The 16,139-nt window shown below is 39.8% G+C and overlaps 3 protein-coding genes across 3 annotated transcripts; all 3 read right to left on the bottom strand.

Moving 5' to 3' along the window:
- Positions 1 to 3,618: 3,618 nt before the first annotated feature.
- Positions 3,619 to 5,278, bottom strand: LOC121960716 (lipocalin-like). The gene is made up of 6 exons (XM_042510552.1): positions 5,114 to 5,278; positions 4,684 to 4,823; positions 4,500 to 4,579; positions 4,303 to 4,416; positions 4,112 to 4,213; positions 3,619 to 4,004 (listed from the first exon to the last, which is right to left on the bottom strand). Exons 1-6 carry the CDS (start codon positions 5,207 to 5,209, stop codon positions 3,985 to 3,987), a joined length of 552 nt encoding a protein of 183 aa, XP_042366486.1. The 5' UTR covers positions 5,210 to 5,278; the 3' UTR covers positions 3,619 to 3,984.
- Positions 5,279 to 7,740: 2,462 nt separating this feature from the next.
- Positions 7,741 to 12,832, bottom strand: c8g (complement component 8, gamma polypeptide). The gene is made up of 7 exons (XM_042510473.1): positions 12,507 to 12,832; positions 10,964 to 11,109; positions 10,406 to 10,476; positions 10,218 to 10,325; positions 10,012 to 10,116; positions 8,912 to 8,947; positions 7,741 to 7,917 (listed from the first exon to the last, which is right to left on the bottom strand). Exons 1-7 carry the CDS (start codon positions 12,687 to 12,689, stop codon positions 7,898 to 7,900), a joined length of 669 nt encoding a protein of 222 aa, XP_042366407.1. The 5' UTR covers positions 12,690 to 12,832; the 3' UTR covers positions 7,741 to 7,897.
- A 222-nt stretch (positions 12,833 to 13,054) lies between these two features.
- msrb2 (methionine sulfoxide reductase B2) lies at positions 13,055 to 15,987 on the bottom strand. Its single transcript, XM_042510672.1, has 5 exons — positions 15,589 to 15,987; positions 14,927 to 15,024; positions 14,519 to 14,595; positions 13,941 to 14,088; positions 13,055 to 13,765 (listed from the first exon to the last, which is right to left on the bottom strand). The coding sequence occupies exons 1-5, from the start codon at positions 15,701 to 15,703 to the stop codon at positions 13,634 to 13,636; spliced, it is 570 nt and encodes a 189-aa protein (XP_042366606.1). The 5' UTR covers positions 15,704 to 15,987; the 3' UTR covers positions 13,055 to 13,633.
- Between the last annotated feature and the right edge of the window lie 152 nt (positions 15,988 to 16,139).

Here is a 16,139-nt window from a genome sequence, read left to right as displayed (position 1 = left end):
GACATAACCCATGTTTTGCTTTCAATTCTGTTGAGTTCAATAAAGAGTGTTTGATCTTTAATGTCAGTCTTTTTCTATGTATAACTATCATGTTGACATGTAGACATCTTCAGATCGGGATATAGAGCATAGGGGGGAAAGACATCCATGGCATACCTTGGCCTAATGTGGGAAGGAAGAATTTCCAAGTTCTCAGTCAGAAATTTTCACTGAAACATCAACTGATGTCAGATTTCTGACTCGGAAAGTTGGAGGAACCTCACCAACGGCTGTTAAAGCTGTCGTAATTCACTGTTTTTTAGAACTGCTCTCTTCATATTAGGCCTTAGCACACACAGTTTCTATCTGTGGACATGTGCTACAATGTTTGTAAGTTGCAAAATATAGCATAATGCATATCTAACAACATGGTTTTTCCAACTTACTGGGCTTGCTCACTTACATACTTACCTACCTACTTAATTACTCTTACTTACTTACTCTTTACTTACTTGCTTACTGGTATACGGTCAACTCAGATGTAATTTGTAGCTCCGATCTTCGGCTTCTGAGGTAAATTGAACGTAGCATTATACCCCCTAATGTGAAAGAAAATGCTGATTATCGCAGTGTCTTGCGATACCGTATGTTGAGTATTTTATTCTCAAAAATTGTCTCTCTTTTCATTTGTTTACAATTTTTCATCTTCTTAATTTGAAAACCTATAAAATTCCACCAGTACTCTGACAGAGGCAATTCAATTGCACAAAAACTTGTGCTATAATATTGGCGGCAACTGCCTCTAACAGTGTCAGCAGCTGTAACAAGATATACTGGCTCCTTAACTAAGTGAAAATGATTTGAAAATAAATTTAAAAAAAAAAAAAAAAAAAAGATAATCCCCAAGCTGCAACTTACAAACGTTTGTCAGTTTGAATGAAAAGTATGATTTGTCGTGCTGCGCTTGGTCCAACAAATTGCACCTAAAGCAGGACACTGCTTGACCTCATTCTTGTAATTAAACGTTTTCGGTTGCTTTAACTTGAGGGTGAAGTGAGAGAAACAAGGACACTGAGTGCGAGGGAATGAATCACAACTACACAGATTCCCTAATGGGTCACTTTATAAAGCAATTTTGCTTAAACTGACTGAATGTAATGCCAGCCCTTCCTCCATTTATCACATGCTGAGAGAAATGAGAGTAGTTTTAGCTGCTCTGGTCATAGGCTGCCCCCCTGTGGTCAGATGGTGCAGCTTCTTGTGAACCAGCATCAACAAAATTCAGTGGAAATACGTTATACTTTATTTATCCCTGTAAGAGTGACTGTACGCACTAAATCACAACTACATCAACTGTCAGAAAACAGGATATATAAGAGAAAACACTGTCTCAAAACTAAAAATAATTACAGCCAATACACTTAAATATTTTTTGTAGGCCTAATTGGTAGACAGCCTCGGTAATAAGGCTGTACAAAAGCATAAAAATGACCTCTGAAGGACTGAGGACACAGATAGCAGAGAGGACAAAAAATTAAGCATTAGCTTTACAGCCTTTAGAAAGGTGCTTATTGATTTTCTTGGTATTTGTTCGTCACATTAACTTGAATGTTTGACTGCAATAGTGTTAGAAATGAATGTGAATGATACCTAGCATGACCTTTAGCAGCTGCTTAGTCAATATCCTGTGTGCGTGTGTGCGTACGTACGTGCGTGCGTGCGTGCGTGCTTCTCTACCACAACTGTCAGCTGACCTCGTGTTTTTGTTTACCTAATCTTCTGAAAACAGTACTAAACCAATTTAAAGCTACACATCTTGTCAGACCCGCAGCAACAACTTCATTTACATATCCATTCCACACATTAGCTACATTACCCATAATGCAACTTGGTTACAGTCTGGTCGGAGACGCAGGTGTGTTGAGGTACGTGTCCAAAGTTTCTGTCATTTCTGCGCTTTTCATGTATTGTCTTTGTAAGCTAATGTTTCTGGCAGCGCGGTGTTGCGTTTTAAGAGGCGGGCTTTCGCTCCTCATTTGCATAAATTTATATCTTGGCTAGTTTATGCTCATTTGGGGGGTCCAGCCTGACTCGCCGCTTCTGGAAACTCGCAAAAAACGTAAACTAACGACACACCGAACTAGCAACCAGTGCTGGAAAGCAGCCATAGACTGTATACAATAATGGATTTAGCTATGGTGATATCACTCAGTGATTTGTGGACTGTTTTTTGAAGCTTCGTGTTTGGCATTTCGGCCGTCGCCATGTTGGTTGATTTAAGCCTGAGGTGACCTCACCTGCAGCACAGGTAAAGCTGTGGCTCTGACTCGTGGACTGTAGCAACGCAGTTGTCATGAAAGGCCGTAAATGCATTTATTTCTGCTGTAAATATGGACATCTAAACATGAGGGCCAGCACTGTATGCTGGGTCTTAGAAAAGGTCCAAAAACTAAGCTTGTTAGAGGGGCATGAAAGTTTTTTATTTCTCTAAATACGTATATTTTTAGACGTTTGGAGATCCATGTCACAGGGCAGTAACATACATGATCTGTTTTTGTATGTGTCATGACCAGTGGTGTGAGGTAATAATACTTATACAGTACTTGGGTATTTTCTGGGAGTACCTGTCCTGTACTGAAGGAGCATGATGTTCTCTTGGTGTTGTAATATATTTTCAATTGCCACATGAAAGTTATTTTTAGGTATACAACTTGGAAAAAATAGGCTACCTAGGTCCTGACCTTGGTGACCTGGTGACCTCCATGATGAGGCCTAGAGGGGATTGACTATGTTTTGGAGCCAGCCTGAAGTGGCTAGTTTTTGGCACTTCTGTGCTACTGTTGTTTTTCAGCTGTGGCAGTTGTCACTTGTAAGCAGTACATCCCATCAGGACAAACAAAATAAATATCACCCTGTGAACGCATACCATTAAGCTTTGTTGAAGTTAACAAGTGTTACTGGACAAATGTTACCGCACAAAATATTATTTTTTTTCAGATGGCTACATCTTGGATGCATACAGAGAAATTGATACAGGCATCAGTCGATGAACAGGGAAGTTGTGATTTCACATTTGGCTAATATGTAAAAATGGCTTCGACACCTGGCGCTGAACCGAGGGGCTTGGCTATTATATGTCAGTTGTTTTTCCTTCAATTGAGGACTGACTGGCACGCTTTTTTATTATGTCAATTTGTGTCACCTGATTGAGGATTTAGCACCACCCACTGCTTACTTTGATCAAACAACTCTTAATATTGTGGTAATAGTTGTGGAAGCACATGAATTTGCATTTTCTTTCGCCAATTTTATCAAAGTTAAAATTTTAGTGAAAAGCCAGCTTGTGATGTGTAAAATCTAAATAGTTTCATTTTCTGCTCTTGGTAGCATTATGTAGTTTTTTTTTTTTATTTTATCTGTTTGTTTGTTTATTTGTTTATTTATTTGGATTGACAAAAGCATAATATTGAAAAAGACTTTTTACTTCTGGGGATCTGGTGTTATACCCGTTAATGAACCAATAGGTGGCAGTCTTGTTTACCATACTTTACAGAATTGATTTTACACTCAGCAGTTCACAGACCTGAGTGTGTGATGCATTGTTTTTCCACCAAAAGAATCATTCTCAATATTGAACCATTCATTTAACATTTTTAATGGCTTTATTTCAACAAAAAATAAAACACTACAAAAGAAAATCAGCAGTTACAAAAGGCACACTTGTCCAAAAAGGTAAACCAACAGCTTTCACAGTCTCATGTGTTTCTTCCCTTTGTTTCACCATCAGCCCTTTATCGTTCCACTCGGTGCCACAGTTATTGCGTGAGCTGGAGGGGTCGAGGATTTGGATCTTTGGTAGGAAGCAAGGAATCGTGCGAAAAGTTTCGTTGTCTTAGGTGTGGCTTTGTGTCGACGCAGACATCACAGTGAGGGGGAAACAAGACTCCACTGTGATGAAAGGCTGGGAGTTAAGAGCGCGAGAGATGAGGGACAGCAGGGGACTCTTCACACCGCGGGACACTCAGCTGTGACAACACACATGAGAAGGCCAGTGAGCGAAGGTCTGAACCACTTTCATACACAGATTAAATGCATTTATGTTAAAGTGCAGGTTTCTGTGTTAATTACATACCATTCTTAGGCAGGATGGCAATGTTATCAGCGAGGATGCCAGTTTGCAGGGCAAACTGTGTGAACTTCTGCTGCAGTTCGGGACTGGCCTCAGTGGAGCGACCTGCAAACACAGAATGAGTTAACCTTCACCAAATACGGCACACAATGCTTTTCTTCAGGGCTGCTTCCTCATGACTGATCCAGACTTACTGTAAAGCTTGTTGAGGACCTCAGACACTCCGTCCTTTGTCTTGATAGTGTGTACCAGAGCATACTCATCGTACACAACGTCGATGATGCGCATGTCGTTATCATTGTTCCAAACTGATGAAGCAGACATAGAAAGGTCAGGCTGTTGAATTTTACGGTTTGCGTCTGTCTGGTGTGTTTGTGTGTGCCCTTCTTACCCTGACTGTGGAAGGTGAATTGTCCAGGAGTCTCTGTTTTCTTTGCAAGGTGAGTCATTCTCCAGCAGGAACCATCAGCACTAAAAGAGAGAAAGGGATCAGATTATTAAGCTGTTTATTCTACCACACAAAACATCAGGATTTTTTTTTTATTTTAGGGTATAATTGCACATAAATCACTCACTTCAGGTTGGCATAAGAAAGGTCCAGGTCTCCTCCGTCAGTTGGAGTTAATACAGCAGTGCCCATCTTCATCCCTGCCTTGTGGTTCACAAACCACTGGGCGTTGGTGGCAAAGCCAACCATGAACCACTTACCTGCCATCTAAAAGAAAGACAGACGAAGGAAAAAGGGGTTAACATTTTTTCACTCAATCAGAACATAATATTTTAAGTTTATCTGAACTGCAGCACAATTTTTACACAACCCTTATGTTTCTTATAAATTATTCTTTCAGTAAGATTTTACACATTGGGTGATTCTATTGATCATATCAGCCAACCTCAGATTCAAATAACTCCGTCTTACTTCTCTCTTTGTTGATCTGTGGTGATTTCAGCTGTTAGTAATCAATATGTCTTGCGATGTTGGTAATGTCTCTGTCTCTCTCTTACCTTCTGCAGGTCGAAGTCTGCTACAGGCGTGACATCGGCACAGGCAGCCATTGCACACATCAGGGCGGCCAGCATCTTCAGCAGTGTGTTCCTCATGGCTTCTCCTTTGTGTTCTGGGCTTCTTCAGCAGTGAATGAAGTATCAGGGAGAGGTGTGTCAGAAAAGGCAAGTATGGGGCTCCTTATATCCTGCAGAGTCCTGCTCCCCATCCCCTCCTTGTCCTTCTGTCTCCTCCCACCTCCTACTGCGAGCTTTTGCATTACAAAAACTCTTTGGCCTTCACTCACCAGCATGCAAATCACTGCCGTTACACAACTGGCACGTGTGGATGGAAGCGGGGGAGGCGAGGAGGGAAGAATGGGGGGAGGAAAGGGGAAAAAAAGGAAGAGTGGGCACATAATAGGGTTCTTTTAACACCCCTCTCTTTCCCCCTCCTCCAGCACAAATGCTCAGGCATGCCTTGACTATCAAAACAGCTGTTTGGTAAGAGTACAAATTTCTTCACCATATGGCACAAGAAAGCTCAAGAAACACACCACATACACAATAAGAGTTCAGAGGCACTTTTACTGAACTTCCTCGAAAGAGTACTCAAATCAGCTCTATGAGCCAATAAAATCCACCTAAAATAAGATTAAAATGTACTAAATATGAATTCCCTTGCAGCTAATGCCAGATGCATTCAGACAGTGATATTGTGCATGGTTACCATTTCCCATAAAAGGCTGCCAGCATCGCCTATAATTATTTGCTTTTTCTCCGCAGTTCATTTTGAGTGTTAACAGTTTCATAAAACCTTTAAAATATGAGTAACTTAAAGGGAGACACCTAAATTTAGAATTCTAGTATGTTATTTCTATGGTCTACTCAAGCTAAATCTAGTATAAGCCTGGACATATATCAGTCAGTGGCTAGCTGTGATCGTGCAGATACGTATTATAGTAGAATTGGAGGTCCATGTGAGCCATTAGCAGTAAACAGGAGGGCTGGGAGGTGAGCTTACTATCCTCCTACTGCCTACGTAGAGTAAAAGTGAGACTAAAGCCTCTTTTCCACTGCACAAAAATCTGCTTACACCCACTAACACCTGGCTTTTTAATGCAATGGGAAAGTGTACAATTGGCGTTTACATCCACATCAAATGACTTGTAGGCAGAATTAGCAGTAGGAATTGATAGAAACACCACAACCAGGTGAACGTGTTAATTTTAGCTTCTTAACCAGTGAAATGCAATGACAAAATTACTGTCAGCCCTCCAACATCAATCTAGATTAGTCTTTACTGAGTTTGAAAGAGTAACCAAAAAAGTAAATTATGGTTAAATAGAAGTAGCTGCTGTTAAGTTTCGCAGGCCTCCATCTGTGCTGATTTCTACTGTTTACCTGTTTGCTGGCCTGTCTGTGACGTGAAACGTGACACTAAAATATACCCACAACAACACAGAAAGGCATACTTGTCTGCTGCAGAGCCGTGTACATAGCTCTGCTCTACTGGCAAAGGGATAGCCTATTCTAAGTGGGTTTTTACTGTTTTAAAAAAACTGTGAGCACACGCTTATTTTGATGGAAAATGGGTATAAGAAAATGCTGCTCAGTCTGGAGTGGATATCCATTAAATATCCAACTTAAAAATTTGTCACTTATGGTGAGAAGGCTGCATCCGGCTTAACTGCTGTATTTTGGACTGGATTTGAGTTCAGAACAAGAGTGTGGAGCATGCACAGTTGGCGTGCTTGTTATGTATATGGTCTGTATGGTTCTAAAAAATGTGCTTCACTTGGACATCCGCATAGGGGTCTGTGCGGACCCTCGCGAACATGGGCGGATGATGACATTTGTGTCACATGGACCAAAGCGGCCCTTTTCAGACACACAGATGCAGAAAATTAGTCTCATGCTTGTAATGTCATAGGGTAGAGTCACAAATTTGAGTTTTAGCACTTAAGTTTTTGGATTTTGCAGAGAGTTGTTCATGTTTACTAATATTTTTGGATTTTAAACCATAGGAAAAACATGAATGAATTTTGAAAATTGTCATAGTTCCCCTTCTAGTTGTGTAATAACAGTGAGAAGTGAGAAGAGAGTTGCGTGAACTGCATCATCTTGTTTTTAAATGAAATCTCTGCTTTATGTGTTAAACAATACCCCCAAAATCCATCACTATATAATAAATTAGGTAATCCACATTATGTAATATGTAATGAGCTGATTGGCTACAAATTCTTCATTGGCAAAAACTCTTTGATAGACTCAGCTAAGAGACAAGGCAGGCGCTGACTTGCAGTTCGCTGGTTATGTAACTCACACAGACACAGAGGTGCTGGGTGGAGCTAGGGGCAGTGTAAAAGACATTTGGTAGCCTAGTTTTGTAACTAAACTCTCACAACCCCTTTTGGGCTCCACATCTGGGCTACATTAACTCCCACCCCTACCCCCAACTCTTAAGTGTCCTCAAACACACCCTAAAAACCATGTATGCAGACACACACACTGAATGATCTCAAATCTCAGCCTAAAACGATGGGATGGTGTTAACACAACAATAAGTCATGCATGAGAATCAGCTAGTGGCAGATGAGGCCCATTGTGGGTTTTTGTAAAACTGAAAACATCCGACAACAACATGATTGTGCTCCATTTGGTTTTATTTATCTGTGATGGATAATGTTTACAGTTTTACAATTTTAAGACCTTGGTCTTTCAGCAACTTAAATTATATAATATTTGCATAAGAACTGTGGAACTCTGCAAGGATGGATGTGTCTGTTGCAAAACTCTGCCTCCTCAGCATGTGGGGACACAGTCTGAAACAAAGAGTGACAGGTTAAATTACATAGAAGCAATGTTGCTGTTTTAATCAGGGAGTGGAGATTGGATAACATGTTGTTGACAATGTTTAAATAACTGAACCCAACACATGCACAGGCTGCAGGCGCAAACGTGAAAAGTATTTGGGTTCACAGCAGGTCATTGATTTCCTTAAAGCTGCTCTCAACCAATCTCTCTCTCTTTGTGTCTCTTGCTTGCTTGTGATATAATAGCTTATTTAAAGTTCTTGGGCTCGCCTACAACATTTTAACATTTTGTTAAGGTATTATGAAACGTTACCATGGCAAGAATGGTAGAAATATCCTTTGAATACAAAAATTGTAAGATATTATCTGTCATCTAACAACAATAAAAAAGTCAAATTTTACAATCCAGTAATTCCATTAAACAATCATAATCACATAATTCAGATACAGTACTATACTGTAACCTTTCTCATTGGCATTGCTGCAGAAACATTTATATTTTTGACAAATAGTAATATTACTTATTAAATACAAATTATTTGTCAAAGAGGAACAGGGCTGGGGAAAACATATGTTATCTTTCAGCGCCTGCACTCTGAACTGCAGCTGTAAGGTAAAATGATGATTGACATATAATGCACAGACCCAGTAAAGCATCCGTTACACTGAATAAGATGAAATGCATGAAATACGTCTGGAGCCTCACAGAGCCCAGACAAGATTCTGAACAAACTGCAGTGTGCATGACCTGTGGAAATATTAGATGGACTATACATTAAGCCTGCAAGCTACACTGACAGCTAAAGAACTGAATATTATTTGATGCTCTCTTCAGTTTCCAAAAAAGTGGCAGTGTCTGAAAGTGGCATTTTACACGTGTTCAAAAATTTGCAACTACTCCACTCACCTGTGTCCATTTTTTATGTCAGTTCTATAATCACCACGTTTTTATTCTATTTAATTATTATGGCCATCTCGGTTTTTTTTTACACTTTTGACTTACTTATGACATGGTCCTGGTCCACATCACCACAGTGACCTAGAGAAGAAAAAAAGTACAGTTTTTAAATTCAGCTGAGGCAATTGTAAGACTACATACTCATCCTTTATATCATTGTCTTTAGCACAGTGTGTTTCAATTGTTTCAAATGAGCTATATGTGTTATTCAGAACATTAAAGAAAAATGTAAACCTAAGATGTAGGGAGATGTTTAGCAGTGAAGTTTGCAATTTGCAACCAGTTGAAACTTCTCCTGGTTGGAGTTCCTTCAGTATTAATTGATTAGGGCTTTTTTTAATTGGGAACCTAATTATCCACAGAGGTCTCTCCCTTTCCAAAACAAACAGAACGGGTGATTTAATATGGAAAAAAAACGGTTTTGCTCTTTGTTTAGGGGATTCCAAATACAATGGCCATAGGAGTATGTTAATGGCCCTATATAGAGTCAGGGTTTAGTTTTCCCTTTCTGGGCTACTACAGTAACATGGTGACACTATATGGGGATCTCGTTGGACAAGGATCTGCTCCCTTTATAAAATAAACAAGTCATTCTAATGTAATGAAAACACAATGATTCTTATTTTCAGGTGATTATATACATAAGAAAATCTATTTTTCTAATCTATATTATATTAGATTCCATTTCTGCCAATATGTCCCCTTAAATCCTACATACTGGACCTTTAATATAGCACGCGTGTTAGTGCTTGTGGGTCAATTTGTGTGTATCCCACTGGCTAGCTAATCGACGAAGCCCTGCCCTGCACTCATGTGGCAGTTACTGCTGATATTGAGATGGCATCTTTTTGAAAGCTATTGCAGGTGTTAGCACTGTTTGTACTTTTAGCAACATTAGCTGCAGGCTCAGCCACCTCCATGTTGAGAGCCATATGCAGACAACCTCTGAATCATGGATTTGCTCAGACTGTTGCATACAGCTACTGTAAATTTAATTTTGAAAAGTAGCACAAGATATTCCAAACTTCCTTTACAAATATGCTTGATTCTGAGCTGCTGAGACATATTGTGTCAATTCAAATGTTAAATTATACAGCTGCTAACACAGTTTAATTCATTTTATTTTCAACTGTACATGTACGTACTGTATGTGGGGAAGGGGAAGAGGTATGCAAGGCCCAAACCCTGTTTTTCAGCAAGCTGCTCAAACTTGGTCAGCATTGGCTCTGACAAATTGTCTGTAGACCTGCCTGCACACAGAGCACAAAACAAACATAATGACTTTACAAATGCAACATTATCAAAACTTCTTCCTTTATTTTACATCTAAAATACCAAATAAAGAACAAACCATAGAGTTTCATGGTGATCTTGTCCCGTTTCTGGTAATACATGATCGCATAGGAGGTGTAGTCCGTCTCGCCGATCACTATCTCAATGTTCAGCTCAGGACGAGCTCCTGGTGGAAAATGATAGGATGAAGGGATGCTGCATTGCACTGCAGTTTATCAATCATTTTTTGATAAGGGAGGCACTGACCTTTAAGTGTCAGCTTTCCTGGAGTTGGCGTTAGATCGTAGACCTGTAATATCTCCCAACACTGGTGATTACTGAGGAGACAACAGTGTGACATTTTACACTGTTGCACAATCTAAACACATGCATCGTCTTCAGGCCTCAAATTTAACCAACTTTCTAATGCTGCATGAGAAAAGGACAAAAACAAAACCCTGTTTTCCTCTTCTTGGGCCAAAATGATTCATAACACTCAAATGCCAACATGTCACGCAAAGACACACTTTTTCCATTTCAATTGCGTATTGTACCCTCTGTTATTCTCCTTGCGCCAGGTCAGGACGACCTAAAAGTTTTTTCAGATTATAAGGAAAAGATTTAACTGTTCTACCTCCTTCCTGTTTCAGAGGGTACAGAAATAAAATCAAACACATGTGGCTGATAAGTGAAGTCAGTGCAGAATGAGGAGTGTAGAGGGATTTGTGGCATATTTGCCCCCTCTGCTGATAAATCATGGTACTGAAGAGTCCCAGCAAGCTACATGCACAGTATGTGCTTACAGATGTGGATGGTTCTACTTACTGTCGTGTTTTTGTGCTAACAGACAGCGTTTGGTCAGAGGCAGAGGGACGTGTGAGGGTCATGACTGTGGGCTCCACCTTGGTTCCATGATTCATCAGGTAAGAGCATTTGGAGGCGGTGTTAAGCAGGTACCATGTTCCTGTCATCTGTAACACATAAAAGTAGGATTAGGCAACAGAGACAGAGGAAAATATCTCCTAAACCTTAAATATAATAATTTCAAGTGGAAAATACATTTTGGTTGTTTCTTTCTTTTTCTTCTTTTTTTTTTTTTTTTTACATTTCCTCATATCAAACAAAATCCTTTCTATATAGGATTTGCTCTAGTTTACCACAGTCAGATGAACTTAGACTGAGTATTTTTATGCAAAAATAAACTCTCGGTTTTTCTAGCAAAAAGGATACATCTGCTTCGAATGTCCCGGTTAATTATCTTTGGTTGTGTTCAGTTCCTATTTCATTGAAAAATCCCCCTTATTGCCAAAAACACCATATTGACACAATTACACAAGCATGTCCATTGCCAGACCCCGCACTAATCCATAACCACAAGGGCGTAGGTTTTTTTTTTGTTTGTTTGTTTTTCAACACTAGCGGGGACACACATGTAACAAGGATTTGCGGGCCCTCTGCCAGAAATATTTGAGCATCAAACACTTCATTTTCTGAACTTTGGTGATTTTTTTATGCATCAGTTTGTGCCTTTTTGACAACAATCTGTGGCGTAAATGTGTTTCATTTTGTCAAAATAAAAGTCCTCTACTACTTCTGTGTTTCTTTTGGAGGGGACTAAGGCATGTGTTCCAAATATTAATGGGATTAAGGAGACTAAGATGTCTGGATGTCCAGACTTCTGGAAAAATACTTGCTGATCAGCCTCCTAAATTTGCATTTAATGTCATTTGTTTTGGTAACCTTTTACATTTGACACTATGTTAGATTAAGACAAATACCTGCTACATTAGTCGATAGATGGCATATGTACAAATTGGTCCATGCATCACAAAGTTCACTCCCCCCATGTTCTCCTCAAAATAATATTAGGTCTTTTTGGCTGTTCTGCTGAGGCGATTTGTCATGGTTTCCACATATTACTTTGCAATCCTGTCGGTTTATGTTGTTGATGCATTCTGGTACAGACAAGTGAGAAACAGAATCACGTCGTCAGTGTGCAAAGGTCAGTTAAAGGCACAGTCAACTGTTTAGTGTTTGCAGTCTGCAGTTTTCTGCCTGGAAACAGCGCTTTATCTTTTATCAAAAAAAGATGTTCTTTCTTTTCAGTGCAGCTTTTTCATAAACTTTTTTCCAGCCTTGTCATAACTAAACTTTAAATGAAAGTTTAAAATAGTCATTTAATGCTAGAACATATCCAATCAGGGCACTCTACCTATTTAGTTCTGTAGCTTGATTTAAAGGCACCAATAACAAACATCAAAACATAGAAGAAGAAAAAAAACACTTAATACACAATCATAGAAATAATACACAAGCCAAACACACACGAAGAGGTGTCTATACTTTGCCCCTTCCTCCAGTTTTTTACCTGTTGTATGTCTATGTTCTGTGCAGCCGGGGTCAAGTCGATAGGGTCAACCTTTGGTTTCTTGCGAGGTCGTCTCTGGGGTCGCGGTCGACTCTTAGCCCCCCCTACAGCTTCAGTGGCGCCCCACAGACACACACACATCAACACCGCCACTGCCAACACGCTACGCCATACTCCAGCCATCCTAGCACAGACAATAATACACTCAAGAGACAGTCTTCTCTTCCTGAGGGACTGCTCGGGTTCCTGTATACTAACTCTTCTTTTCTTTCCTTAACTCTTTCTGTTTCCCCTGTCTCTGTTTGAACTTTTCCCAATCCCCAAATTTCCCAAAATGCATCAACAGACAGAGAGCATGAGGCAAACAATGTGAAACAGAGGATGGCCTTTTCGGTTAAATATTAACTTGGTTTACCAGCAGAGATGAAGCCATACTGCAGTACTTACTGCAGTGTGCACATCTGAAGGGGGCAGCAACAAATCCTTATTAAATACTGACTTTAAAATCTTAATAAACTCGACTATCAGTAAAGCATGACCACAGATAATACACAAAAATGTGAATTTATTGACAACTTATCATCATAATTCCTAACACAGAAAATAACGCAGTTTGATCTGTAAATGTGACTCCAGACTGATAAACACATGAAGCAGCAATCGCATAACTGTGTTTTGCAATACCTACAGACAAAGAGGTCTAATGAATTTAGGCCAGTGTATTTTGACATTTTTCGGGCATATAGACAGTCATACATTCAGTTTGAAAACAAAATGACTAACTGAATGAACATTTGTGAATAATGAAAACAGTTAATACAGTGACTTTTGGGGGGAAGTATGTTTTTCATTAGGAAAGCTGATTACACTAGTGTGTGTGATGCATGTACGGTCTGTATGTCGACTTCCTTCCAGTGCATAAATCCAGTGTTTTTTAACAAGAGACAAGATCAATTCTCTTAGTCCTCTTCCTGCAAAAATGCAATTATTAAGACACTTTGTGGCACAAAAAGCTCTCACTTGTAAATATGTGTTTGTCAGAACCGTGGAATGAATCCTCTGACATTTAGATGGTCCTTCAATTTGTCATAAAAGAACAGGTGAGAACTGAAACATAACTGTGTGTTTTAGTCCTTTTCATCCTTTTCAGGTGTGTTGTTTGCTCTAGGTTTGAAAGTGAGGGCCACGCTGTTGATACAGAACCGCTGACCTGTTGGGTCCGGCCCGTCTTCAAACACATGACCCAGGTGAGAATCACACTGCATTAAATACAAACACACAAAAGTCATAAGCCAGACAAAATTACAAAAATATAAATATAGTATAGAAACACAAACAATTTAAACATTATTGGTTTATTTACTAAAACTATTAACTAGATCATCTACATTAAGCAAAGTGAACTTTGGCTTCACAGTTCAGAAAACAACTCACATTTTTACAAAGGACCTCTGTCCCAGTGCTACCAAGGCTGTTGTCAGGGCGACGAATGATGGAGGCGGAGCTTTCGTCCCGCTCCCATGTCCCATGAGCCTCTTTGAATGCAGGCCAGCCTGTCCCAGAGTCATACTTAGCCTCTGAACTATCAAGACAGGAGGAACATTTTCTCAGTCAGCACCTGCTAATATATTTCGATAGCAACATCTATGGGACTGTAATTAATTTATCAGAGTAGAGGGGTGGAAGGGGTGGCTGGGGTGTTTTTTATATATATATATATATATATATATATATTATATATCATGACCATGCCTGCAGCTACAAATATTTCTTCCTTGAACCTTTTCCCTGAGTAACTGGGGGAAAGTTCATGACCCTCCCTCTACCACAAATAACCATATTTTACAGGCTTTTATAAATTGTGTGATTTTTGTAGATTTTCAGTGAAACCCCCCCCCCCACATCACCCCCTCCCCTCTCATAAATAACGAACAGTCCCTAATACAAAAAATCACTCATTGCTGTCTGCGTAAAAATGTGGGGAAGTATTTCCAACACTAAAGTGCTCTTACCTGAAAAGTGGAGCATCACAGCAGACGCAGTGGTACATCCCCACTTCGAAGTGGTTAAGGTAGATCCCACTGAAGGGCTGAAAACACCCACAGAACACACACACACACACAGTATTAGGAGCAGAAACACAAAACTAATCATAAAGGAGGATTTCACCATGTTATTAGTTGTGTGTCCTCAAACCTGATAATGATTATGTAAATGCAATACAATATCCTTATTTTTATTACACGCTGTCCTCAGGCAGCCTCTAATTTATAAATCAGTAGTGCTGTAGCTGACCTGGTTGAACTTGACAACCTGCAACTGTCTTTATCAGAAAATATGTATGTCTGTGTGGAAGACAGAGTTAATGTTGGTTTGACACAAATTACTGCACATTTCTACATTTAGTGTGCTATACTCACCACTTCAGTGCCTTTCTCTCTGGTGACTACATACTGCTCTGGGGTCAGTTTCTTCTGCCAGTCTGTACTCTCATTATAACGAGTGAGGGACTGCAAGCCTGCAGGGGTTATAATGACAACCACTAAGGAGTTTTGTGTGCATATGGAACATAATAGAAGGCCATTATGTCCAATCAAGTATCTTGAATACACAAAAATGATTTTTTTTTTATTAATCAACCGAAAAACAATTAAAACCATTTGGTATGGCAGTATTTCTTGAATCTTTTCAAAACAGGAGCCACAACTTTAGACCATAGACACTGAACACCATAACAAATCAAGATTGTTTTTCTTAGGATTTGAATTGGAAAATAATTAGCTGTACTGCTGAAGGCAGAAAGGTACCAGAGGAGAGGGTAACATTTCAGAACAAAACAGTTAATACAGTTTCACTTAACTTCTAAAGTAAAAGTTTATCTAATCCCAAATGTACTGCTAACGCCTGCAAACCCCACTACCTCTGAAAACAATCATTTTTACACAATCAATAACTTAATGCTGCATATTTGTTATTCTTAAGAAAACTGCAGCATGGTGCACCTGCATGAGTTTACACCATTGGAAACTCAGACCTTCTACACAAAAAAGTGACAGTAAAGAAATTATAAGTTCCTCAGTACCTTGAGACGTGGACACAGGCCGGATGGAAACCGAAATCCTCCTCGGTAACACCGCGGATCTGGCTGTCGCGTGCTGAGAAACTAGTTTGAAGAGTCGGACGGCGAAACGGGACATGTTTACTGCTGCCGCTGCTGTGGTGTCAAGTCTGTCTAAAGTCAAGCGCAGCTGATATCAGTGGAGCCAAGTGCAGCGGGATTGTTCACGCTGCGGCGAGTTCGCGCTGGTCCTCCCTCGTGTGACCCGGTCAAAAATCACACCGCCAGCTATATAGGGCAGATTGGTTCACTGGATTTTATTGCCAGATAACGTGCAAAGAGCATCATAATGCTGTAGCCGCTTTATGGCTTGAGAAAAAAGGGCGAACTGGGGGAAAAAGCTGGTTTGTGAAGTTGTAAAGTCAGTTTGATAGCCCAGTTTCACAAATAACATTTTTGCTTTTGACCTACATTTACCATAAGTGTGTTGTACATTTGTTAGTAAATCTATAACCCCTCCATATGTGCATGCAGGGATCCAAGTCTTGTGAACATATGCAGGGGTGTTACCAGGA

The sequence above is a fragment of the Plectropomus leopardus genome, chromosome 21, assembly GCF_008729295.1.
Source record: "Plectropomus leopardus isolate mb chromosome 21, YSFRI_Pleo_2.0, whole genome shotgun sequence".
NCBI lineage: Eukaryota > Metazoa > Chordata > Actinopteri > Perciformes > Serranidae > Plectropomus > Plectropomus leopardus.
The sequence above is the reverse complement of the archived record's forward strand: the minus strand, read 5'-3'. Positions and strand labels throughout refer to the sequence as shown.

Bases quoted from the DNA above. Each gene is read 5' to 3' on its own strand.
- LOC121960716 (XM_042510552.1), bottom strand. From the start codon at position 5,209: ATGAGGAACACACTGCTGAAGATGCTGGCCGCCCTGATGTGTGCAATG. The intron at 4,417-4,499 runs GTAAGAAGGGCA...CTGCTTCATCAG, and splicing joins ATTCACCTTCCACAGTCAGG to TTTGGAACAATGATAACGAC. The intron at 4,214-4,302 runs GTAAGTCTGGAT...CTGTGTTTGCAG, and splicing joins GGTCCTCAACAAGCTTTACA to GTCGCTCCACTGAGGCCAGT.
- c8g (XM_042510473.1), bottom strand. From the start codon at position 12,689: ATGGCTGGAGTATGGCGTAGCGTGTTGGCAGTGGCGGTGTTGATGTGT. The intron at 10,477-10,963 runs GTAAGTAGAACC...TTGTCTCCTCAG, and splicing joins GTTAGCACAAAAACACGACA to TAATCACCAGTGTTGGGAGA. The intron at 10,117-10,217 runs GTTTGTTCTTTA...CTCTGTGTGCAG, and splicing joins GATCACCATGAAACTCTATG to GCAGGTCTACAGACAATTTG.
- msrb2 (XM_042510672.1), bottom strand. From the start codon at position 15,703: ATGTCCCGTTTCGCCGTCCGACTCTTCAAACTAGTTTCTCAGCACGCG. The intron at 14,596-14,926 runs GTGAGTATAGCA...GGGTGTTTTCAG, and splicing joins GAGAGAAAGGCACTGAAGTG to CCCTTCAGTGGGATCTACCT. The intron at 13,766-13,940 runs GTGAGTTGTTTT...TATTTAATGCAG, and splicing joins CAGAGGTCCTTTGTAAAAAT to TGTGATTCTCACCTGGGTCA.